General features: G+C 35.6%; 1 protein-coding gene across 4 annotated transcripts in view; it reads right to left on the bottom strand.

The window, feature by feature from the left end:
* PIK3C2G (phosphatidylinositol-4-phosphate 3-kinase catalytic subunit type 2 gamma) overlaps window positions 1-27,731 on the bottom strand; it is a 358,133-nt gene that overhangs the window by 233,785 nt on the left and 96,617 nt on the right. For all 4 annotated transcript variants that reach the window (XM_030322152.1, XM_030322155.1, XM_030322154.1 and 1 more), the window contains 4 exons: window positions 26,509-26,704; window positions 23,918-24,040; window positions 16,870-17,001; window positions 2,990-3,104 (listed from right to left, as the gene is read on the bottom strand). In XM_030322152.1, coding sequence (XP_030178012.1) covers window positions 2,990-3,104; window positions 16,870-17,001; window positions 23,918-24,040; window positions 26,509-26,704 — 566 coding nt within the window. The remainder of the gene's footprint in view (window positions 1-2,989; window positions 3,105-16,869; window positions 17,002-23,917; window positions 24,041-26,508; window positions 26,705-27,731) is intronic.

Genomic DNA, 27,731 nt, shown 5'->3' with positions numbered 1-27,731 from the left:
AAAAAGGAACGAATACTGATATATGCTCCAATATAGATGAACTTTGAAACATTATGCTAAGTGAAAGAAGCCAGTCACAATAGACCAAGTATTATATTATTTGATCTATATGAAATGTGCAGAATAGGAAAATCTATAGAGACAAAAAGTAGATTAGTAGTTTCTTAGAGTTGGAGAAAATGGAGGAATAGGAGGTGATAGCTGAAGTTATGGGATTTCTATTTAAAGTGATGAAATGCTCTAAAATTGATGTTGATGATAATTGTACGTATCTTTGAAAAAACTAAAAAAAAAACTCAAAATACTATATTGCATACTTTAAATGGGAAGATTATATGGTATGTGATTTTATCTCAAGAAAGCTTTTAAGAAATTTTACCAGGGAGAGTATATATACTGAGAATAGCATTGGGTAGCAGATGGAACCTTTGAGAACTTGTCAACAGAGAGGATTAGCAGAAAGGGAGCCTGGGAAGGAAACAGAAAGGATAATGAGAGAAGAGTATTTTGTAATGGGGAAGAGAGAGTGCCAAAAGTTGCAGAGAGGGCTAGTATGAAGAGAAGTGAAACCACTGGATAGGCCAACTGGGAATAACAAGTAAACCAGAATATAGTGAATGTAGACATGAATAGGGGGATGGGGTAGTAGAGGAATATAGAATAGAGCAAGTGCAACATTGATTAAAACTCTGCTTTTGGTTCTTAAATTGTGATAGAGCCACTGTACTACATTGTATACAGGGAGAGGTAGGAAGTTGATCCAGGTAAATGGAATCATGCAATAATCTGTCTACATTTCTGAACTCAGATCTACTTCACACCATTCACTGCTTCTGGTCTGTGCGTCAGCCATAGAACCCCCTCCCCTCCAAAAAAAATGATGGACTTGAGGGATTCAGGTTCTGTGCCATATCACATCCCTTATCATACTAGGGTGGCTACCATGTGGCAGTAACTGTCTGTCTAATAAAGACGATCAGAAAAGTACAATCTTCAAGAAGTTGGATAGGCATAGTGTAACCCTTTCATTGTACAGAGGTGAAAATAGGTTTGGTGATTTGTTCAAGGTCATAAAGTTTTTTGTTAAAGAGCTAAGACTATAATCTAGATTTTCTAACTCTGAACCTGATGTCTTTTCCCTGAGACCCATCTTGATTCCTTAACACAAACACTGGTTGCAGAACTCTAATTTCCTCACTATAATCTTTAGGTTGAAAGATTCTGCTCTAAATTTAGCTGTGTATAATTAGAGTGATTTTGGTCCTTAAGGGTTTTAACTTTAATACCTTAATAACTCCTATTTTATTTTGTATATTTCATCATTAATTAAAAATATCCTGATAAGTTTCCTTGTATGTCTATACAATTTGAAATTATTTTATAAAAATTTATTGATTTAACTTTTTGCATACTTTTGAGTGATTTACATGCCTCTCCTTTTTTATGTAAGATAAATTTAGTTATGGCTCCAGATGTCTACTTGAAAATCTATGCTGCTATTGAATACTTGAAACTTGTCCGTATATTCCACTTGCCAGGATCTGTGTTCTAAAGGAGCTATTCCTCTCATCTGAGAAGAATCATCTGTTAGTCTCCCTTCTTCTTCCACCCCCACTACTCCTGATAAAGACCCTTCTAATCATAACTTTATATCCTTAAAGGTCTGGTAATGATCAGACTTGGAAGATTCTCATTAAGCTGAGGTAGTTTGAATCTGGCAAGGAATAGTCTGATAAAAAAATGCATTGTCCTCTTAAAAGAAGGTAGTTTTCCTGTTACAATGGGACATCTACTAATCAATAAGCCATCATATGTTGAGTGTCTATGATGTTGTGCCAAGATTGAGCAAACACTTCATCATCATGTCTGTAAACTGGAAATAGACCTTTGGTTACTTCTTGGTGAGGACTTATTTCAGAGTGGAAGCCACATTTTTATTGGTATTATTTTTCTCTTCCAGTTTCAGCATCTTGCTATCCATCTTGCTAAACATTGTCCCTCACCCTGAGCCTAGAAACTTAAGAGCTTAGAGGCTCCACTATCTTTCTTTAAAGCAACTATGCTCAACTGAGGGCAACTTTTATCCCTCGAGGACATCTGACAATATCAAGAGGCAGTTTTAATTGATTTAGGTGCTACCAGCACGTTAGTAGATAGAAGTCAAAGATACTCCTAAATGTCCCACAATGCATAATACAGCCCTCAAAACAGAGTTATTTGGCCCAAAATGTCATTGGTACTCAACTGAGGTTGAGAAATCCAGTTCTAGAGTGCTATCCAGATAGCAGTTCTCAGTTTTTCCTTATAGATATGGAAAGTTCACATTCCCTGCACTTCCATATATGGGAGTGGCCATGCTTCATGTATCAGAGCAATATGATCACTTATAATGATGAACACACAAGGAGCTCTCAGCCGTAAGGACCAAAGCTCAGAATCATTAGCCACCTCTTATTCATGACTACAAATCACAGAAAGAAGAGAGACCTTAAGAAAAAAAAAAGTATGTTGGATAGATTTTGTTTGAAGTTTCTCCCCCACTGCTGAGCTAATCACTAGTCATACAGGAAACACAAACTTGAAGTATTTTAAGGAAACATGACACAATGCAGAGACAGGTGTAAGGTATCAAGTTAATAATATACACCAATGACTGTTTTCAGGCAATGGACAGGAAAATGAATACACATAATGAATATACTAATGGCAATGCTCCATCCCTTTCCTTTATGATCATGTTTGGTGGAGAATGGCTTGAAATTGCTATTATGTAAGCTGGGAGAAAAGTGCTTTGAGAGTACTGGATACAAAATAAAAGCACCAGAGGTTTTATGAATCCCAGCAGGTTAGAGAAAGAGAAGACTATTAAAATGTGTGATCCTAGAATAAAATTGTTTCTATAATTGACAAGCTACTCATCAACCAATACTTGCCATGAATACTCTTTTTCCTTGCCATACATATTTTAATCTCATAGTCTGACACTTACCTGTAGGGTCACTGGGGATGGCTGGCTTATATCCCATACTCCTGGAGCTATCATTTCTATGGGAGGCTCACTCTGTAATGTCATGCTGAATAGCATAGACCCGAGAATGGACTTGCTACAAAAGACAACACATACAGACATACAGGAGTCACTTCATAAGGGAAGTTATTATAATCTATAAATATTTTCTTTTGAAATGTAAACATAACCAGCTATTTTAGTGGCTTCATTCAGTAGCTAGAAAGGAATACAATATTCTATAAGCCTAGAAACTGATTAGTAGTTAATTTCTAATATACCACATGCATGGCTATGTTCACAGATAGCTACATTTATTTTCCACATGAGAAAACTGTTTCCAAAATAGTTTCTGACAGGTAGAATTTTTCCTTAATTTCCAACAATATTGATTACAAGATAAGACTAAGAATCTTAGATTTATATTCTTGGAGTTATGAGTGCCTCAAATCAATGAGGACATCAACCCTTCAGAACATTTTTTGCTCCACAAAATGACTAAATTCCTTGGGCATCATTAAAGGTATGAGCTCTAAATTTATAGAAAGAAAAGATTTAAATTAGCATATGATCTGCAGATTCAAAATAGTTGTACTTCACAGAGGAAATGCTTCTAAATAGAAAGATTTTTCATAGTCTGAATGTTTAAAAATAGGTTGTATTAACATTGTAAATGAGAGTGAATACAAGAAGCCTTTAGACAGGAAGAATTCATGGATGGTTTTAACAGCTTCAGTAACATCCAAATCCATAGATCCATATAGAATTAAAAGAGAATCTACATGTGATTATATATATGAATTAGATTATTGATAAAATGTTCTAATTGATCAGGGAGGACAGTCTCTGACTTTAACATACCAAAATAAAAATGTCAGCAAGTCAACAAAAATTAAATTTAAGTTTATAAAGAACTTTAAGGCATCAAGTGAGTCTTTTGAAAACAGTATAGAGTGGGGAGGAGCTAAAATGGCAGAGTAGTAGGAAGACCCTAGGCTTGCTTCATCCCTTGAACACAGTTAGATAAATGTCAAATCATTATGAATACCTAAGAAATCGAACTAAGGAAAGCAGAAAAAAACTTTACAAATAGAAGGAGAGAGGAGGACACATTGTGGAAGGTAGGAGGTGTGGAGACATGGTTTTGGGGAGAAACAGATCACAGGTGCTGTAGAGAGGAGAGAGCCCTGGTTGTGGAGACATGGGGAGAGAGAAGAGCACATAGGGGATCACACAAGGAAAACACTTCCCCAAAGCCACTGAGTGGGAAAACAAGAGGGGCCGATTTTCATGAGTATTTGAAACCAGTGGCGCTCAAAGACTAGAGTTTTAGAGGTCCATGACATGGGTGGTGTAAAGCCTTGAGGGTACTGCAGCATTACTGTAGAGTGGGCAGGCAGGTAACCCAGAGGCAGAGGGTTCAATCTGTGGATCACCTCAAATGTACTGGGAGAGACAGTTCACCCCTTCTTAGAGTGTATCTGAGAGAGGTGGCATTGTCTCTCTGGGGACAAAAGGAGCCAGCAGGCACCAATTCCCTCTCCCTCCCCTCAGCATAGGTGCAGAGACACTTGTTGAGGGCAGCTAACTCAGACACTGGCTGCTTAGTGTGTTTTGTTCCAAATTCTACACTTCTGAGCTCTTGTGCATGTGCCTTTCTGGGTCAAACCCATACCAATCCCAGTGCAGTGAGATTGTCCCCCAGAAGACCAGCACAGATCCCTGACACACTAGCTCCCTAAAGTTTGGAATTTTAAAACTCAGTTGGGACAGAGCAAAAAGTCCACTGCACTTGTCCAGGCAGGCACTAACTTGAAGACAGATAATGTGAAAATAGCGGTCTGAAAAACACCTATAACACACAAGGGGAAGTATCTGCTCTTTTGGGAGGGCTTTCCTGACAACAGCAAGTCTGAATTTCTCTCTCCAGGGACAAAGGAGTGGGCTGGTGCCCTTTCCCTTCCTTTCCCCTCAGCATAAACTAACTTTAGTAAACAGCACAGGGCCAACACTAGCTGCCTAGCCTGTATACTCCAACTCCCACCTCCCTGAGCTCTTGCTGTACTGCTTTTCTAGGGAAAGTATGCCTGAGAACCAGCATGGTGCGTCCCTCTGTCAGAAGACCAGTGCAACCCCCCTGCATGCACCCCATCTACTGACCATAGAGTTCTGCAAAGCATCAGCTCTAGTGGAAATAGATTCAGGTCTTTTTTTAACAGGCAGGTCAGAGCATACCTAGGTAAATCTCACCACACTCTGGCCAAGGTACAAACACTCCCCACTACAGGCAAGGAGAAACCCTGAAGAGGACTGACCTGAGGGAGAGCAGCCATAACACAGGGGCAGAGTGTGTGAGGCATACACCAAAGATACTTCCTGAAGTGCCAGGTCCTGAACATTATATGACCTCTTCTTCTTCATAAAGCTATTACTCTCAGAGGCAGGAAACATTATAGGCTTTCCGAACACAGAAGAATACAAAGATCTAAACAAAATGCCAAGATAAGGAATTCATCCCAAAGGAAAGAACAAGAAAAGGTCATGGCCAGGGATCTAATTGAAACTGATATAAGTAATATGCCTGATCCAGAATTTAAAGCAAACAATCATAAGAATACTATCTGGACTTGAAAAGGCACCAAGGAGTTCCTTACTACAAAGATAAAACAACTTAAAAACAATCAAGCCAAAATGAAAAATTCAGTAACTGAGATTTGAAATCAACTGGAGCAATGACCACAAAGATGGAAGAAGCAGGGAATTGAATAAGTGACAGAGCAAATAGAATTATTGAAAATAATGAGGTTGATCAAAAGAGGGAAACAAAAATCTTGGGCATGAAAGTAGACTTAGAGAACTCAGTGATGCCATAAAGCATAATAACATTCGTATCATAGGAGTACCAGAAGACAAAGAGGGAAAAGGGGGCAGAAGGTTTACTTGAGGAACTAATAGCTGAGAAACTTCCCTAATCTGGGGAAGGAAACAAACTTCCAAATACAGGAAGCACAGAGAGTTCCCATCAAAATCAACAAAAGCAGGCCAACACCAAGACACATAGTAGTTAAATTTGCCAAATAGAGTGGTAAAGAAAAATCTTAAAAACAGCAAAATAAAAGAATTCATAGGGAAGACAAATAAGGTTAGTAGCAGCTCTCTCCACAGAGACTTGGCAGGCCAGAAGGCAGTGGCATAGTATATTCATCATGCTGAATGCAAAACCCAACAACCAAAAATATTCTATCCAGTAAGGCTATCTATCATTTAGAATAGAAGCATAGAAAGAGTTTCCCAGACAAACAAAAACTAAAGGAGTTTGTGTTCATGAAACCAGTCCTGCCAGAAGTATAGGAGACTCTTTGAGTAGGAAAAAGAAACAGAAAATCTCTAGAAACAATGACAAAATAAGCATTAAAATGGCATTATATTCATATCTATCAGTAATTACTCTGAATGTAAATGGACTAAATGTTCCAAACAAAAGACCCAGGTGTGTCAGAATGGATAAAAAAAAAAAACAAGACTCATCTATATGCTGCCTACAAGAGACTCATTTTAGACCTAAAGACACCTGTAGATTCAAAGTAATGGGATGGAGAAATATTTTTTATGCAAATAGATGTCAAAAGAAAGCCAGAGCAGCAATAATTTTGTGCGACAAAATACATTTAAAAAAATTTTTAACGTTTATTTATATTGAGAGACAGAGAGACAGAAAATGAGCAGGGAGGGGCCGAGAGACAAGGAGACACAGAATCTGAAGCAGGCTCCAGGCTCTGAGCTGTCAGCACACAGCCCAACGTGGGGCTCGAACTCACAAACTGAGATCATGACCTGAGCTAAAGGCGGTGACTGAGCCACCCAGGCATCCATGGCAAAATACATTTTAAAACCAAAAACTATAACAAGAGATGAGGAGAGCACTGTATCATAATAAAGGGGTATCTCAAACAAGACAATCTAACAATTGAAAATATTTATGCCCCCAACTTGAAACACCCAAATATATAAAACAATTAATAACAAAAAGAAACTCTTTGACAATAATACAATAATATTAGGGGACTTTAACACTCTACTGACATCAATGGACAGATCATCTAAGCAGAAAATCAACAAGGAAACAGTGGCAGCACTGAATGATACACTGGACCAGATGGACTTAAACAGATACATTCAGAATATTTTATGAGCAGAATAAAAGCAGCATAATACATATTCTTTTCAAGTGCACATGGGACATTCTCCAGAATAGATCACATATTGAGTCACAAGTAAATCCTCAACAAGTACAAAAAGATTGAGATCATACTATGCACATTTTCTGACCACAACTCTATGAAACCTGAAATCAGCCATAAGAAAAAGCTTTGGAAAGACCACACATACATGGAGGTTAAAGAACATCCTATTAAGGAATGAATGGATCAACCAGGAAATTAAAAAAGAAATTAAAAAAAATACATAGAAACTGGGGCACCTGGGTTGCTCAGTTGGTTAAGCATCTGACTCTTGATTTCAGTTGAGATCATCATCTCACAATTCATGAGTTCGAGCCCTGCATCAGGCTACACACTGACAGCATGGAGCCTGCTTAGGATTCTCTCTATCCCTTTCTCTATACTCCTCTCCTGTTTATGTTCTCTCTGTGTCACAATAAATAAATAAACTTTATTTAACAAATAAATAAACAACCAACACCACAAAATACAATTATAATAGAATATTATGAAAAATTATATGCCAACAAATTGGGCAATCTGGGCAAGATATGGATAAATTCCTAGAAACATATAGACACCAAAATTGAAACAGGAAGAAATAGAAAACTTTAACAAACCCATAGCCAGTAAAGAAATTGAATCAGTAACCAAAAATCTCCAAAATAACTAAAATCCAGGGCCAAATGGCTTCACAGGGAATTCTACCAAACATTTAAAGAAGAATTCATACATATTCTTCTCAAACTATCCAAAAAAAATTGAAATAAAAGGAAAACTTCCAAAATCATTCTACAAGGCCAGCATTACCCTGATTTCCAAAACCAAACAAAGACTCCACTAAAAAAGAGAACTATAGGCCAATATCCCTGATGAACATGGATGCAAAAATTCTTAACAAGATACTAGCAAATCAAATTCAACAATACATTAATAGAATCATTCACCACGACCAAGTGGGATTTATCTCTGGGTTGCAAGGGTGGTTCAATATTTGCAAATCAATCAGCATGATACACCAAATTAATAAAAGAAAAGATAAGAAACATGATCTTCTCAATAGATGCAGAAAAAGCATTTGACCAAATACAGCATACATTCTTAATAAAAAACTCAACAAAGTAGGGATAAGAGGGAACATACCTCAACATCTTAATCACCATATACAAAAGACCCACAGCTAATGTCAACTTCAATGGGGAAAAACTGAGAGCTTTTCCTCTGCAGTCAGAAAGAAGACAGGGAAGTCGACTCCCACTGGAAGTCCTAACTTCAGCAATCAAGGCAATCAAATTGGCAAGGAAGAAGTAAAACTTTCACTATTTGCAGAAGACATGATACTCTATGTAGAAAACCTGAAAGACTCGACCCCAAAATTGCTAGAATTGATACACAAATTCAGTAAAGCCACAGAATACAAATTCAACATACAGAAATCTGTTGCATTTCTATATGCCAACAATGAAGAAGCAGAAAGAGAAATCAAGGAATCAATAACATTTACAACTGCACCCAAAACTATAAGATACCTAGGAATAAACCTAACCAGAGAGGTAAAAGATCTGTACTCTGAAAACTATAAAACACTGATGAAAGAAATTGAAGATGACACGCAGAAATAGAAAAACACTCCTTGCTCATGGATTGGAAGAGCAAATATTGTTAAAATGACTATAAGGACCAAAGCAACCTACACATTTAATGCAATCCGTATCAAAATACCACTAGCATTTTCACAGAGCTAGAACAACCCTAGACTTGGTATTGAACCCTTAAAGACCCCAAGTAGCCAAAGCAATCTTGAGATAGAAAAGCAGAGCTGGAGGCATCATGGTTCCATACTTCAAGATATATTACAAAGCTGTAGTCATCAAGATAATATGGTACTGGCACAAAAACAGACACATAGATCAGTGGACTAGAATAGAGAACCCAGAAATGGACCCACAATTACATGATCAACTAGTCTTCAACAAAGTAGAAAAGAATATCCGATGGAAAAAAGACAGTCTCTTCAACAAATGGTATTATGAAAACTGGACTGCAAGAAGCAGAAGACTAAAACTGGACCACTTTCTTACACCATACATAAAAATAAATTCAAAATTGATGAAAGGCCTAAATGTGAGACAGGAAACAATCATAATTCTGAGGAGAACACAGGTAGCAACCTCTTTGACCCCAGCGGGAGCCACTTCTTACTAGGTACATCTCCTGAAGCAAGGGAAACAAAAGCAAAAATGAACTATTGGGGCTTCAAGATAAAAAGTTTCTGTAAAATGTTGGAAACAATCAACAAAACTAAAAGGCAACATTTGGAATGGGAGAAGATATTGGCACATGATATATCTGATAAAAAGTATCCAAAATCTATAAAAAACTTATCAAATTCCTCATCCAAAAAACAAATAATCCAGTTAAGAAATGGGCAGAAGACATAGACAGTGTTCCAAAGAAGACATATAGATGGCTAAGAGATACATTAAAAGATGCTCAACATCACTCATCATCAGGGAAAAACAAATCAAAACTACAATGACTTATCACCTCACATCTGTCAGAATGGCTAAAATTAACAGCATAGGAAACAGCATGTTGGCAAGGATGCCAACCCTGGGGAACCCTCTTATACTGTTGATGGAAATCCAAACTGGTGCAGCCGCTGTGGAAAACAGCATGGAGGTTCCTCATGAAGTTAAAAATAGAACTACCTTATGATCCAGCAATTGCATTACTAGCTGTTTACCCAAGGAATACAAAAATACTGATTTGAAGGGATACATGCACCTCTATGTTTATAGCAGCAATATCAACAATAGCCAAATTATAAAAAGAGTCCAAATGTCCATCGACTAAATGGACATAAAAGAAGTGACATATATATATATATATATACACACACATACATATATGCCCCACACACAATGGAATATATTTGAGCCATAAAAAATATGAAATCTTGCCATTTGCAACAATGTGGGTGGAGCTAGTGAATATTATGCTAACTGAAATAGGTAAGTCAGAGAAAGGCAAATACTATATGATTTCACTCATATGTGGAATTTAAGAAACAGAACAAATGAACATGGTGGGAAAAGAGAGGCAAACCATAAAACAGACTACAGAACAAACTGAGGGTTGCGGGAGGAGAGGTGGGCAGGCCAATGGGTTAAATGAGTGATGGGTATTAAGGAGGGCACTTTGAGATGAGCACTGGGTGTTGTATGTAAGTGATGAATCACTAAATTCTACTCCTGAAAGTAATATTACACTGTAATTTAACTAATTGGAATTTAAATAAAAAGTTGAAACTAAAAAGAAAAAAATGAAAAACTATATAATTTCATTTTTCCCTTTACACAAACTATGCAAAATATGAAGGAAAAATCCAACAACTAAAGCTTTCTTTAAACCTTTAGCTTTCTGAGTCCTGCTTTTTTATTTTCCATGTCTAAAGACATTATTAGAAAGTGTCTGTCCAAGGGAGTATAATTTGTAAACATTACTAGACAGATATTTTTATATGACCCAAGACTATTCTAGGATGAATTTTGAATTTTCTTTATCCCTTTGTTCCATCCCTCCCTCAGCTGGAGAAAGAAACTTTTTTTTTTTGGTAGAATAATGCAGAGGGGATAGTATTAGCAACCTAAAAGTCAGCTTAATGCTATAATTATTTGAAAATTATTAATATCACTTTTCATTATAGAGTATATAACCTTCCCCCAAATTTTCTGAAGCATCCATCTGCCTAGAAAAAGTTCTGGATTAGCTTCAGGCAGAATGGAAGAGGAAGGAGCATGTCTAACACCAAACCTGGAGGGCACAGATGTTAATGTTTTCCATAGCATTTATAGAAAATATTCTGTCCATGCTTAAGGGTTAACAGGAATGAGGAAAGAGGATGTGGCGTATTGGGTGGAGATTGCCACCACTTTCTAGCAATTTGAGATTATGGGAAGCAGAAGACAGAGAAAGAGGAAATAGAATGAGTATGGCTGACCTAGGTGTCCCAATTTCCCCCTCTTCTGCCTTTGCAAGGCAGATGTGGAGGAATGTTAGATGAATGAGCACAGCAAAATGTTGAAGACAGAGCGTGCTCCTCTAACACTCTGTGTTTCAAATCCTGGAGGAAAACCACATCTTGAGCCACTCCTGTACCTACTTGTGTTATGATTAAACTTTGGGCCCTGTGGTAAGGACACAGAAGAAGCTCCTGAGTTTAACTTTATTGGGCCTTCTTTGTTTTTTGTATAGAAGGGATGAGATGTAGAAACAGCTAAAAATATCTAGGTGAAGAGTCCCCAAAAAGGGGTCATGTGGTGGGGATAAAGTGTGTTTGTAATAATGGCACCTGACTGAACTATTCAAGCTGGGGTCAACTGGGAACTCTATGGTACCTAAGAGAGACCAAGTAATTCAGGGAGTGCTAGTAAACCCTAGCCAAGCTAGAACAGCCACAATAATGAGCTATACTAGCTGTAACAAGCAGTCACCAGCTTAAAACGTGCATTTGATTTGGATATCAAAAGTCACCAGGACAAAGAATCTGTTCCCTTCTGATCCCGTGTATCCGGACACCCTATTAGAAAGAGAATGAGGGTGTCAGGAAGCTGTCTGAGTGACTGAATGTTTTATCCAAATGAGACTGTTTATTTCTAAAATAACTATTTAAATTACTGAATTGACTAATATTTTGTCATTGTTGTAAAGTTTTTTCTCACTAGTTACAGGGTGGGAACTCATAAGGAAAAGTGTGATTTATTAATTGCATTTTTCTTCATATCTAAGTTGTACAGTGAATTATACTTATGACCTTACTATATTTATATGTCCTGGGTATACCTCACTTTGCAAATATAACTGATCTAAACTGAATCCTACAGTGGATGAAGGGACTCAAGAATAACTGTCACTATCTGTCATTATTCTCCTTGGATGAAGTCTGGATTAACAGCTGCCATGGCCTTAACCTGAGGCATATTGTGCAGAATGAAGTCAGAACACTTAATTCAAGTATGTGCATGAAGAGACATCAAGCAATAGAGAGCATAGTGAGAATAAACTTCTAGCTGTCCAAGTGAGGCTAATATAACACATACTTCAAGGAAATTCATGGGGGAAAGGATGTTTGGCACCATTCTTTGAGCTCTCTTGTGTTTGATATTAGCTAATTCACTTTCTGATAATAGATTACATATAATATCTTTTGAGGTATTGCAAACATGGCAAATAAATTCCCATAGACTTCTGTAAATAGAAAATATGAGGATGATGAAGACCATTAGTGGAATTAAAATCCGAAGAGAATGCATCTAAGAGTGATGGTGGTCTCATAAAGAAAAGAAAATGGAAACATTTAATACCCAGGCCAGTGGGGACCACAGTCGTTTTTATAGTACTACTGTTAAAAGGTTTATTAAGTCAATTAAAATTAAGCATACAAAAAAAAAAAAAACCATTATGAAGATAGAAGATGGGAAACAGCTTATTTTGAGAAAAGAACACCAGAGTATATCAAGACATCTGCACCCTATCTTCATTAACTAGCCTGAATTAGCTTAACTTCTTTGAACTTCTTTGATAAACTCTGTGGTTTTTCAAAGTAGTTTTTTCCCCCCTGTGGCTTGATGGTTGGAGGTGGACTTTAGAAAGGTGGTGAGGAGATGGCAACTAGGTTGGATTCCAGGATTTTAAATTTCCCCTCTCTCACTCCTCACCCAACAACACATACATGGCCTGGTCATCACTCTTATACTCTGAGGTTTTGAATAAGATGCCATTAGAAAAAGGGCCACAGTGCTAAATATAACATTTCAAAATATTTTTTTCTGGAATACCCTTAAGGATATATTTTATTTCAAAATTGTATAAATTCTTATGCTTAGAAAAACCAACCCCAAATCCATGGCACTGGGAGAACAGATGGGCTGGTTTACCCTCTCTGTGTCCCTGTTTCCTCTAGCTGTGAAATCAAAGGTTGAAATAAAATAATTATTGTCACTTTTAGCTATAGGATCCTATGTGCATCCATGGCCTGGCATTCTGGAACCAAGAATAGAAAAAACTCCAGATCCGAGCAGCCAGCCTGTTCATAGGATCTGATGTTATAAAACTCTTTGGGATTCTGCTAATCCTAGGTCTAATAGGTTTCATGTCCCAAAGCAGACCACAGGCAAAGCTGAGGCAGGAGCTTCTTGTATGTTGGTGAGAATGTCACAGTGCATTCATGGGGCAAGGTGTGACACCTAAGGGCAGGAAGGGAGGCAGTTTAAGGTAGTAAAACCTGTGAAGAGAAGTCAGCCCTGCCTTCTTGTTCTTGTTCAATTCTTAAGTAGACTGGTGACCTGTAAAAAGTCCCTTAAGCTTCCTTTATCATAGAGATCTTCATCTGTAAACGAGGTATTTGGACTATTTGAACACTGAGGGCCTCTCTTGGACAGGAAGAACAGACAATAAGGAATTCTTATCCACAACTTTTTTATATTTGATTTTGAGGATATATCTGAAATGATAAGACACAGTGGGGTCAGAGTTGTCTACTCAAGCAAAAATCTAAGGAAATCAAGTTGTTTTGAAATTAAGATTTATTTTGGCTCTCTTTCGAAAATCGAAAAATATCCTAATTTTTCTGGGTTTTAATACACCTGAAAAGCTTTGAGAATACTGATGCCTGAGCCCCAGTGCAGACCAATTAAATCAGAATATTTGGGAGCACTTGGTTTTTGGATTTATTTAAAAATCTCCCCAGGAGATTCTATTGTTCAATCAGTGTGGAGGATTTCTGTGTTGAAGGAGTTGACCACAATTTAGAAATGCTAAGTAACTACCACAAATTTGTTTTGAATTTAAGTAGGGAAGGTAGCTCACAGAAATTGTTGAGGTGAGAAAAACACTTTCTTATTGCAGTGTGGAAGCATTGTGAATATAAATGTAATGGAAGTTCTGTCTGCAAAAGAAAGGACTATAAAACTTCTGTGGACAAAATTTTACCTTTGTACTTTGGTTATTTTTTATAGACCTGAAGGTGAATTTGTGTGCTTCAAAATGTTAAAATTTATTTTTATTTGTAGACAGTCCTGATGCAGCCATAACTGATATATCTGAGTTAAATCACCATTGGTTCTTTTGAAAACCACTTCTAGAAACCACAAAGAGGCAGGAAGCTTTTAATTCTGCATATTTTCAGATTGTGGGTAGGTTGGAAAAAATAAAGATATAAGTGCTCATTACAACTCCACATGGCTAGCTATGGGCAATTCAAACTGTAATAAATGACAGATTCAATATGAAATGTTTATGGGCAGGGGTCATTCTGTGAAAGAAAATGAAATTAAGTGGCCTATTTACTGTACTCTGGAAATATGTGCATTGAATAAATTGGGTTAGAATCTCTGTCACTCAGAGCAATGAACACAGTGGGAGTCATCACATTTCCCCAATTGCCCCACATGATGGATTGTTGATGTCTTGAAAAGATCTGGATTTCTTCAAATTGTTTAGCAAAGAAGAGAAGCAGATTTTCTGATTTTCATGAGAAATGATCTTTCAGAAATTTATTTACAAATGCTTATCAAAGCGCTCTTTGAAGTAAGTTTTGTTTTCTGATGTGATGTCTCATCATCCACAATTTCAACACTTTCCCTTAGGAAAACACCACCAAGTATCAGTCCCAAATGGCATTAGTTAAAGATGAGCATTTACAAAAAATGTTAACTAATAATAAGTGATACATGACAAAACAACATGGAGGCAGTAATTTACTATCATAACCATATAGAAAAAAAGCCTTGAAGATTAGTTTGAAAGACATATATTCCAAACTTCTTATATATTTAATATTTATTGATTGTTATGTGCAAAGTAGTGTATTAGATGATGGACAGGAATAAAGTGGACTGAATTTTTTTTCAGTGAATAGCTTGAAATATTACTCTACAAATATGCTGGATGTTACAAATTCAGCAGTTGAAACTTTAAAGAAACTCACTCAAGAGAAGGAAGGGCACTTGCATAGCTGCTTCTAGTGTGAAAGTAATGAAAGTTCTTAGCCCACCAATCAGATTTTTGAAATATTTGCTAGTAGCAGTAGGTATTCCTTTTAGGGCTAAACCATTTCTTAATTTTTTTAAAGATTTTATTTTTATTTTTAAGTAATCTCTACATTCAATTTGGGGTTCGAACCTATAAAACAGAGATGGAGAGCTGTATGCTCCACTGACTGAGCCAGCCAGACGCCCTAGGGCTAAACTATTTCTTATAGTCTTTGGAAATGTTATTTCTTTTTAAATCTCCTATAGAGTTTGATTTTTTCCAGTTCAATCTAGTAAACAAACCTCTACCGATTTCCTATTTATAAGAGGTACCATATTGGGTGATAGATACTATAAAGATAAATACATTACTTGTCCTCAAGAAACATATTTGTGGGGGCGCCTGGGTGGCTTAGTCAGTTGAGCATTAGACTCTTGATTTTGATTCAGATCATGATCTCACGGTTGTGATATGGAGCCTCATGTCAGGCTCCAAGCCCAGGGTAGAGATTCTCTCTCTCCTTCTCCCTCTGCCCTTACCCCATGTGCATGGGTGCAAACTCATTCTCTCTCTCTCTGAGAAAAAAAAAAAAAAAAAGAGAGGGAGAAAGAGAAAAAAAGAAAAGAAAAAAAATAAAAGAAACATATTTGTGGAAATGGACTCTTGCATGAAAATAAATAAGAGAGTAACACACACACACCAGATCAGAATTAATCCAACAAAGATGATCTTAAAGATTTATCAGGGTTGCTTTGATGATAAATTATTATAATGACCAAATTTGGGAACAAAAAAACTGATGAACAATTTCCTTAGCATTTTATATTATTTATATTACTCTATTATTACATTATATGTGTATATATATATATATATATATATGAACATTATAACAATATTAAAAAAGCAATATACATTCTAGGCTTTTAAAGATATTGTATTTTATAAATCAATTCTAAAGCAAGTCCTGCCACATGAAAACTGACTAAGCTGATTTATTTGAAATATTTTTTCCTTAATAGCATAGAAAACCATGTAATTGACTTTGTCAAACATTCTAAGTATTAATTGCTCCAAATCCTTACAGTTAAGTCAACGTTAATTTTGCAATGACCAGTTCTGATAGAATATCTAAACTCATAGTTGGCTTATTTTTCTGAAAAATTTTACCTTAAAGCTATCAAATATTTTTGTCTTGGCAATAAAGGATCAGCAAACCAGTTACATTGTATAATTTTACTTCAGCCAGAATTCCATTACTCACATTGTTTCTAAGTGACGATATTGATCTAAGTCATTTTGAATAACTAATTTCAGAGAAACTGGCTGGTCAGAGAAGGAAAAGCAATTTAGATTGGTCATGCCAATACTTTTTTTTATTATAAATGACCCAGTTGACAAGTTGAGCATGAGGCTTGTTTCTAAATCCATTTTTACAGTTTTGCTTTTCAGTTCCACTTTTAATAGTCATGACTTATATTGATCTACCTCAATTTTAGAATAAAATGTCTTCTTGATTTTCTCATTATGCCATATATTGCAAAATGTTCATTTCTAAGGGGGGTTTATTGAGATGAGAGCTTTATTTATCACAAATGATATACTTACTCTTTTGGAAACAATGGAAGACAAGTCCAGGCCAGTAAATTGGCATTATTGGTTGTACAGATAATTCCAAACAATCTTATAGTGAGCATGGATTCCCTTGGAAGTGACTTTATTTCAAGAGGAAAATTGATTCTAAAAATAAAAGAAAGAAGTAGATTACCCAGTTATAAAGATTTTTCATAGATATTTCCTTGTAATATAATGGTGTGTGATAAAATTAACTATTTGAATTGAGGGATCCTTTTGAACTTTTGTGTTTGATCTTATAAAAATGGAAATATAGCAGAAACACATAAAATAATGTAAGATTGGTTATTCAATAAATGTGGATTGCTTTAATTATAATTTTGAGATGCAATCTTATTTTCAAAAATTACAATGCCAAGCATTTACTCTTTGTAAACACAGACTAATACTGTTTTAGGGAATGGAGGGGGGGAGGGAGGAAATAACTTGGAACAAGTCTTAAAGCATAAATTTGCTATAATCATATTGAGATTTGGAAAAGAATATTCCAGGAAGAGAAAAGTACAAAAACAAGGTCATCTATGCATGGAAAGATTAAGTGTAGCTGAGAAACGGTGAGTGGCTCATTGTGGCTAGAGCAAGCGATGTGGTCAAGTTGGTTGGGGAAGTTATAGAGAATATAATTGAAAAGGTAGATAGTTGCCTGAATGCCTAAGAACTCCATATGCCAGGCAAGGGGATTTGAGCTTTTTCCTCATGGTAAAAGAGAATATTTGAAAAAGACAGCTAAAAAATATACAGAATTGCTCACAATTTTCAATGTGAACCATTCTGGGTAATGATGAAATCCCAGGCATTTGGGAGATGATTGCTAAAATGTAATGGACATACCAATTTCTGGTTAAGTCAAAGGGAAGGAACTTCAAATACAGACCCTGGATGGATTGCATATTTTGGGCAAAAAAGGGGGCCAAGGGTAAAGACAGGATTGTTAACGGTGAGAAAAACTTGGATTCAGACACTGAATCCATCAATATATAAAAGAGAATGTCTAAAAGGTTACATATGATACTATAAAGACTGAAAGGAGTGCACCTGGGTGGTGTAAGTGTTTAAGAAGAAGAAGCTTTGACAGAAAGTTGAGAGTATGACCTGAAGTCTCTAATGGTGGGCAGGGAGAGGGGTACCTTTCTTTCTTTTGTGGAATCATCTTGATTCCATAGAAATGATCAGGTCTACTATAAGAATCTCAAGAGAAGTATGGCATTTAGGAAATATCTATTTATGAGATGAGGAAATGAAAAATATAGTTTTCAAATGGCTTAGATGGGGCAATGTGTTTACTAGAAAATGAGAATGCTAGGAAGATATGGAAAAACTAAAACAGAGGTTAGCAGATAGGAGAAGATCATGGCAACTGATTCCCCAAGGGATGGGAAAAGAAAGAGAAAAGTGACAGAGCAAATGGGACAGTTGGTATTGTATGATATCTGATGGTATTAGGTATGAGGAATATGAAAAAAAATTCACATTTCTTGTGATTCCCAGTTGAATTTTGACATCAATTTCTTAAGCAGTAGGTAATTGTTAAAATACTGATGATGACCAAAGCCAATGTTCAATTGGAAAGTGCTGACTGAGGCTGGCCCAGTTGAGACCTCAGGTAATATTGAGCTTTTTCTCACACTAGGATTTGGCTGTCTAATCTGGATGCTAAGGAGAAGTCCTTACTCAAGATGTCAAATAACACATTTGTGACCCCCTTTTTTGAGTGGCTGGGCAGTATTCAGTCTAAGAAAAAATGAGGAGTTAATTCAGCCCAGTGACCATACTGGTTTTGAGGAGGTACACATCCATGTTCCCAACACGCTATTACTAGTGATAAAGAGTCCCAGATCCAGGGTGTAATAAAGCAGCTAATAATAAGGAAGACAGAAGGGGTATTATAGAGGTAAATTTAATAACTAATATTTGAGTGAGCATATTACTGGAATAGGACAATGAAGAATTAAAGATGAATTCTAGACTTGTAGATTATGTTATAGTGGATAACTTCAACTGATACAGAAATATAAAAGAAACAGGAAATTGGGGTAAGGGTAAATACTATGTGCAGTTTAAGGTGTGATATAATTGAATTAATAACATCTCAGATTTCAATATGTAAGCTATGAGTGGAGAAAACAAGTCAGAAATTTGAATCTAGATATATCTGCATTCAAATATTGGCTCTATGACTAATAAGCCTCATTTTTCCTTATCCACAAAATGGATCAAACATTGTATAACACAGTAGGTGGCAACTGTTGGTTATATATCAGCAATACATTCATTATTCAACCAATAATGTAATAATTTATATTAGCCATTGTAGACAGATGAAATTAATTCTAGTTAAAAGTATGAAAGGTGAATAAAGGAAAGACTATGGTGAATAAAATCTATTTTTCAAGATTAGCAAAGTTTAGATTATTAAAAAATTAATTTGTTTCACATTTATATATTTAAAAATCTTTATTTTCTTTCATATTCTTTTATACCCAAAATATCCACCTAAGATATTGTGGACATACTTCTCAGCTTAAAAGAAGCTCTGAAACTCAACATAAAATGTTGATGACCCTATGGAATGCACAGTAATTTCTTGAATGTGCTCTCTTTTACTTGTAATTGATTTTCTATTCAGTTTTCATATTTCTGTGCTAGAATGGAAGATATAATAATTTCACTTTATTCCTCACATAATCTGGAGTGTTCTTTTTCTCATTGAGTCTGGCTTCCTCATGTATAACTTCACTTGTTAGTGAGCTTTCATATCAAGAATGACAAAAATTCAATCAGTTACAGTGGATAGTTACTGTCAATTTCCATTTTGTCATTTTTATTAATAAAAATAAATTCTTCTAGGGTAAGAATACATGCTCTCTAAATAGTTATTTATTCATTTCTTGCATACATATGGATCTTTAAAGCCAGAATAATCTCATACTCACTAAGAAATCTTTTTTTTAACTTCTATATAGCTATTGAAAAATTAAAGGAGTGAACTTTTATACAAAAAAGTTAGAAAAATACTTTAAGAGACAATTCAACAAGTAAAGTTGGATTGCTTCTTTTTATGCAAGTAGCTGGCATAGATTTAACCATATATTTGCCTTACTCTACTGTTGAAAAATGAATAAACACTAATTTTTTTCTGAAGCATTTTTTCTTCCATATGAGATAGTTTTCCTAAGATCAGAGTAAGTTTCTCTTGATAAAAATGGGAGATTTAATGAAGTAAGAATGTTTAGAACTCTCCTTTTAACACATATATAACAATAAACCATTGTAAGGACTTTGATTTTTGTCTGAATGAAACTGGGAGCCGTTTCAGTATTTTTAAGGAGAAGAATAACATAGCCTGAATCACATTATTTTTTAATTTTTTTTATGTTTATTTATTTCTGAGAGACAGACAGAGCATGAGTGGGGGAGGGGCAGAGAGAGAGGGAGACACAGAATCAGAAGCATAGCCTGACTTACCTTTTAAAATAAGTCACTTTAGCCACTGTGTGAGAAGGACTATCGAGGTGCAAGAGAAGTAGGGAGACCATTATAAAACACTGGTAATTCAGGAGAGAGAGAATGGGGGCCTATACCAATGAAAGTTATGAAAAGTAATAGTCTGGAAATATTTTGAGGAGAGAGCCTGTAGGATTTCCTGAGAGCGGGAGATTCAGGTTAAGGATGTGATCTGAACAACTGGAACTGAAAAGGATCATCCAAGGTGGCTATCCAAGGATAGTACAAGTTTGGAATGTAAGGTTTACAGTATTGCTTCAGAAATGTTGAGTGTATAAATGTGGAGTTTGTGACTGATGCCTGGTTGGTGATATAACTTTTGGAGTTGTTGGCATATAGATGCATTTAAGGATATGTGATGGTAAAAGAAAACTAAAGGAGTAAGTTTAGACACAACAGAAAAGAGGTGTAAGTGCTAAGATCATGATCAGTCTGGGAAAAGAGGAAGATAGAGAAGTAATGTCCTGTGCAGGAGGAGGAAAGCGAAAAGAATATGGGAGCCAAGTGGAGAGCATATTTCAAGATGGAAGGTGAGAGCAACAGTGCCAAATACTCCTAAATAGAGGATGTAAGATGAAGACTGAGAAACCAACATTAGATTTAACTATGCAGGTCACTAGTGACTCTGATGGGCAATTTCAGTGAAACAGAGTGATGAAAGCCTAACTGGAGTATATTTTAGACCAGAGGGGAAAAAATGAAAAAAGTGAATATACACAACTCTTTGGAAGGGTTTTGCTATAAAGCAGAGGAAAAACACAGGGTAGCTGCTGGTAGGAGAATGGAGCTTTTTTTAAATTTAAGATGTGAGGACTATCTATAGAATATAAATACTCTACCAAGGATTTTATATGTTTTAAGAAATAGTATAGAAATCACAGTAAAAACATCAGCTTTGGAGTGAGAGTAGATCTGAGCACTAGTTCTGACGTTTACTGGTTGTGGGAACTAGGAGAAGTTAATTATGCTTCACAACCCTCAAAACACTGATCTTTTAAAAAGGATGACAATACCTGTTTCGTATTTTTGTTGTTAAGATGAGATAATATATTTTGGATATAGTATGATGATTAAATATGTCAAATCTATGTCATACATTATTAAATAACAAATTTTCTGTCCTTAAGTGTACAGCCTAGTAATGGAGTGTATAATCAATTATAGTATAATAGATACATGTTAAAATACATAAAGAATGCTACAAGCACCTAGAAAAATGGTAATTTTTAATTCCATTTTTTTTTTTAAATTTTTTTTTTCAACGTTTATTTATTTATTTTTTTTGGGACAGAGAGAGACAGAGCATGAACGGGGGAGGGGCAGAGAGAGAGGGAGACACAGAATCGGAAACAGGCTCCAGGCTCTGAGCCATCAGCCCAGAGCCCGACGCGGGGCTCGAACTCCCGGACCGCGAGATCGTGACCTGGCTGAAGTCGGACGCTTAACCGACTGCGCCACCCAGGCGCCCCTTTAATTCCATTTTTAATGGAAATGAAATCAAATGAAAATAATTCTAGGTTGAGGTCACTAATTCTATTGGGGGACTCAAAAACTCACAGGAAAGATAGTACATATACAGCCTCGAAGGAACAGAAGAAAAATATATCAGTGTAGTTATTCCAACAACACTAATGATTTTCAATTTATTTGGGGTTTGGGAGGGGGATTTTTTAAATTGACTTTAGAATTAGTAGGTGTTTTCTTGAATTGTTTAAATGATAGCACATATCTATCAGCTGAAAATTAATCTGATTTTTTGAAATAGTTAGGAATAAGTTTTAATTAAGTCAGAAAAATAATTTTAGTCATTGAGCTAATTAATAACATTTTTAAAGAATCACTTGTTACATGAAATTCATTTGCTTGTCCATAAACACTGAACTCTTACTCTATCTAATGCTGCCTGTGTTGCCAGGAACAGAATGGAAAAATTTAAAAATAGAATAAAATAAAATATCAAAAACAAAAGATCTTTTTTTTTCATTTGGCAAAATCAAACAGAAATATAAGCAAACACATTCAGTAAGAGTAGATTGAGGTTCACATCAACCAACAAAAGAAAAAGTGGCCAATTATTTCCAATGATATAAAAAAGAGTTTATAGGGAAGGTAAAAGAGTGTCTTGAAGGACAGGTGGGCAGTAAAGGCACTGTGCTCTTGATAGATGGAGGACCCCTAGCAGAGACATGATTTCTCAGTTTATAGTTAGGATAAATAGATCAGATGCAGAATGACTCGGTACAGGGGCAGGGAGTGGGGCTAACTCCAAAGATAAAGGTGAAGAGATAGGCAGGGGCCAAACCACTGGGAGCCTTGTATGTTGTGCTAAAGGATTTGTATTTTATTTTGTAAGAACTAGGGAGCCATTGAAGAATTGTATAAGCAGAATTCATTTTGTGCAATAGAAGAGGATTTTGTAATTAAAGAACAGGTCTTTGGTCAAAGGAATTAAGAACCTAACCAAAGAAAGGAAGATAAATGTTGTCATAGTCCTAGAGGAAGGAGGAATTGCTTTAGCATAGAAGGAACCATGGAGTATTTAAAAATTGAAGGCCAAATGTCATGTCTCCATTGATTGTAGTAACACTAAGATTGGGATAAATGGCACTATCTAACAACATCCTTGGAGTCCTAGAAATTTTGACACATATTTCTCTGAGAAAAAGCACAGTATTGGGGAGTCAAATCATCTCCCAAGCCAGATCTTGTGAAAAGGCTGAGGGATAGTGGGTTGGGAGTTTTTTTTTCTATTTGAGGTAGGAAGAAAATTGATTGTAAGGGCAGCATTGGAGACACCAGAGAAATGACTGAAAGCTAGTGGAATAATGTCATAGGAACAGCAAGGAAAAGCAATCATGAAATAAAGCAGAAGTAATCATGAAATAGCCATAGCCAGGGCCTGAGTCTCCTGAGATTCTGAGTAACGTAAGGACTTGAGGAGGAGGGAGGGGATACAAGGGAGCAGGAAGGCATGGATTGTGTCAAGATGGTGCTTTTTTCTTAGCGTTTTAACATGTCTCCATTAAATGAGAAAGTAGGTGCCAGTCTCCCAAAACTAGATGGTAGTTTACACAAGGCATAATTATTATCAAAAAACGTGATTGTTTAAATACATTTATAATTGGCTCTCATGGGAAAATGGAGATTACATATGTTATTAGGTATTTTCTTTCTTCTTTGTTATATCTAGAATCTATTTCCCTCAGCCCCAAATAGAGGGTCTCTCTTACATCCATAGTGTGTGAATGATTAATAATTCTGCTTTCTCCAATTTCCCTTTGTGATCAATTCGTTGATGTAAATTGGATACTTGTCTAGGTTTCTAAATGGATTTTTTTAACCTGTTGAATTGTGCACTCAGTTATCTACGAGAATGAGCATATTTATCACATCACTGAATCACATCAACTGGTAATATCTTTAAAAAAATCACATCTTTCAGTTTAAAAAAAAGAGAAAAAAGAATCCCTGATCCTTATTAGATAAATGATCCTGCCAAAATAAAGATTAAACTTACATTTCATTCCAGTTGACCAAGAAAAAGAACAATTTTTTGACTGGAATATTTCTGTAGCTTCTCACTTGGCACAACTTCTTTCCAGCATATGTAAGCCAACAGGAAAAAGAAAATGTTTTATAGCTAAAAAAAAATAAAATAAAAATTAAAAAAAACGATTCAATAAGCTGAAGACTATAAAGAAACCAGTTTTCTATATGGATCAATTATTTTTATAGTTAAAAGTCAAATGAAAAAGTTATATTTGCTTGTATAAAGTATACGTCAAAAATTACTTTAAAAATTCATGTTGGGTGACATCAGCAAGGTGGTACAACAAGCAGCCCTAGACCCTCCTTCCCTCATGGAAACACCAATTCAGCAATACATGGATGAATTCCCTTTGTGAGAAATTTAGAAACAAGAGTGTCCTGCACTCCAGGCAAGTGCACACCAGTCACATAGAAATCAGTAGGAAAATTTGTGGCACTGCTTTTCCAGAACTCCTCCCCTAGTAGAGTGTAGTGTGATCAGGAGGAAACCTGACTCCCAGCTTCTCCCTGGGGTGGGAAAGAGAAAACCGGAACATATGTCCAGCATTCAGACTTTTTAGGGGCTATCCAAGGAACTAGTTTCTGTCCTGCCTAAATCTAAATGCCTAAACCAAATCTAATTTGAACTAGCACAAATTCACTTGCCCCTGTCTTTTCTCCCTCTTCATTGGAAAATGAAGAGGAGAACATCCAAACTTCTGGCTTCTTCCTAGGGAGAAAAAGAGTCGGAGTGTGAGTCCAGTGTTTCAGTGTTTTGGGTGGTGGCCTGAGAGACTGGTTTCTGTCTTACTAACTCATAGCACAGATGGGACCTGGCAGGGAGCAGCTGAGAACCAAAAAGAGCTGGGGAGCTTACAGCTGCACTGGCAAACTTGTAGTACCACAAACAGACACTAGGGGGAACAAAAAATATGAGTTTCTTAAGAAAGAAGCAAAATGTCTCTAATTTTTGAACAATCAATGCATAAAACAAATCAAATGGGAAATTAGAAAAAACACTGATACAAATGAAAATGAACACACTATACTAAATTTATGGGATGCAGCAAAAGCAGTACTAAGAGAGAAGTTTATAGCAGTAAATACTTACATGAAAAGAAGAAATATCAAAAATAAACAAGCTAACTTTATATGTAAGGAACTGGAAAAAGAGGAACAAACTAAGTCCAAGGTTAAAAGAAGGAAGAAAATAATAAAGATTAGAGCAGAAATAAAGCAGAGAATAGAAAAATAATGGAAAAAAAAACCAAACAAAACTGTCACACCATATGTAAATGCAGGCTCTGTGCATATAGTGTTATCAGTATTTATCTGGCTAGTTTTTCCATGTTAGTTAAAATTGATAAGTATTTGCTAATGGTTAAAAAATGTAAGAAATTTATTTTATTATATTTATTATATTATACATCAGACCTTTAAATTTTCAAAAAAATTGAGAAAAAGGCATAAAAGAATCATCCCATGGATTTAAAGAAATATGTGTATGTGTAGATAGGTAATGTTTTTTACATACAAAAGCCAATTTTTCTTTCTAATTAACTTTATAAATATGTGTACAGTTCAGTTATTTTCAAAAATACAGATAGCATTTTCTTTTGTCTATTTATTGGAAAGGTTTCAGCTTTTCTTAGAGATGCTAAATGCAGTGGGTACAATAAATCCATTTATAAGTTACTATTCTTTTATCAACTGTAATTGATTTAATACACATTCTACTATAGATTTAATCCATAAGGCATTTAAAATAATGATTATAAGGGTGCCTGGTTGAGCATCGGACTCTTGGTTTTGTCTGGGGCCATGATCTCGTGGTTCATGGGTTCAAGCCCCACATCCAGCTTTGCGTTGACAGCACTCAGCCTTCTTGAGATTCTCTGTCTCCCTCTCTTTCTGCACTCCCTCTTCCCCCCAATTCTCTCTCTCTCTTTCTCTCTCTCTCAAAAATAAATAAGCATTTAAAATAAAATAATGATCATAATATGAATCTAATCATGTTATTAAAGAAAATACTACATAATAGAGCCAACCTAAAATCTAGCAATGTTCCAGGCATAATTGTGGTTAATTTCCAATGTAACTCAAATTACTCTTGGCTAATTCCCACTTTATCAAGGTACTAATTTCACAAAACATTTACCACTCACAACTTGATGGGTATCAGAGTGATTTTTTTTTTTCTATTAAGTACTTTTCCCTGTGTGTGCTATCCCTCTGTTCTGTTAATTAGCATTGGTCTTTTAAACTCAAACATTAAAAAAAAAAAAATTAGGGCAATTACATAAAGTAGGTTGAGAATTTTCTGTTTCTATAATGATATACTGACAATATGCAGCTATTTTTAATATGGAGAATGGGAGAAGACTTGAGGGAAAAGGAATGCACGTTTGGTAATGAAGTTTTTAAAAATGGTTTTAAAAATTAAGATAAATTTACACTGGTTACATTTCAAAATCTTATAAAATATTCACTCCTGCAAATAAGAACAAGACAAATTATACTCTAATTAGAAGCCATGTAAATATTAACTAAAAGTTTTGTGAAAAACTCACCACCACTCACCTGTGCACCCAAGTCTCTGGAATGTTGTGAGCTGCATAAACTGTGAAGCTCAGGTGGGAATGGAGTCCAGGATTTACATAGGAAATGTCATCAGGTATATTTAGAGGCTGGAAATCTGCATAAAAGCTGCGGCAATAGACACTGATTAGCTGGTAGATGGCCCTGGAGAGTTCAGTTGTCACTTTCTCTATCAAGCCTAAGGTGGGGGAGAGGGAGGGAAGGATAGAAATCAGGTCATCTGTGAAGGGCCATACTCATTATAAGCCATCAATTACAGCTTTGAAATTTCTTATGATAACTTTTAAATAAAATTTAATTAAAATGACCATCTACCAACTGACACCAATTAGCCATCTGTGCCTCTCTATGCAGCCTGAATTAGTTGATAGTTGTGTAGATAATCAATAAGCTTTCATATCTTCAGTTGCAAAAATCTTGGAATCATGGCCTTTTATCATAGATCAGAGTTTTGGATTATTAATTTGGCATTCTTTAATTTGAAATATTTTTTATTCTAGTTTATGATTGTTAAGAATTAGCTTACAGACAAGGAACATGTTTTCTACATGGCTTAGAAGTACTTCAAACAAATACTATCTAAAAATTAATCATAATAAATTTGACTATGCTATCATGTTTACCATTAACTGAACACTAATCATATATATTGTGCTATTGTAAAAGGAGAACAGTAAAAGTACCTGGCTGAGATCTGAAATAAGCTTGAAATGAAAGATTTATGATGCTTACTAAATCTCTTCAAAATTGAAGCCTTACTTAAGTTTTACTATTAGTTGTTTAAACGGAGTTTATTGATTATTCCTAAAAGTGACTTGTCACGAAGGAAAAAAAAATGAGAAAAAAAATGACTAAGTATAGGGGCTAATAGCTGTTAAGTGTGTACTAAATGAACGCATGCCAATTTCATAGACCATATGGAAAGGGTCACCTAATCATGGAATTTAAGGTAAACTTTCCTGGATTTCTCTCTCCTAATAAACTCCCAATAAAATTCCTACCTGAGAGGAAGGAAATGGAAGAGACTGATGAAATGGACCAGGTAGTACAGGTAGTGGACTTTGGTCAAAATCAGGAAAGATAGTGTCATTACAATGGTGAAGTTTTTGAGGATGATGAACATTATCCTAGGGGTGGTGTTCAGTGTCAGACCTCTTCATGGGGCCACTAAATAACACTAACTACCGATATTTTGTATGCAGTAG

This window comes from Lynx canadensis, chromosome B4, assembly GCF_007474595.2.
Source record: "Lynx canadensis isolate LIC74 chromosome B4, mLynCan4.pri.v2, whole genome shotgun sequence".
Taxonomy (NCBI): domain Eukaryota; kingdom Metazoa; phylum Chordata; class Mammalia; order Carnivora; family Felidae; genus Lynx; species Lynx canadensis.
Note: the sequence above shows the minus strand (reverse complement) of the source record. Positions and strands in the feature narration are given on the sequence as shown.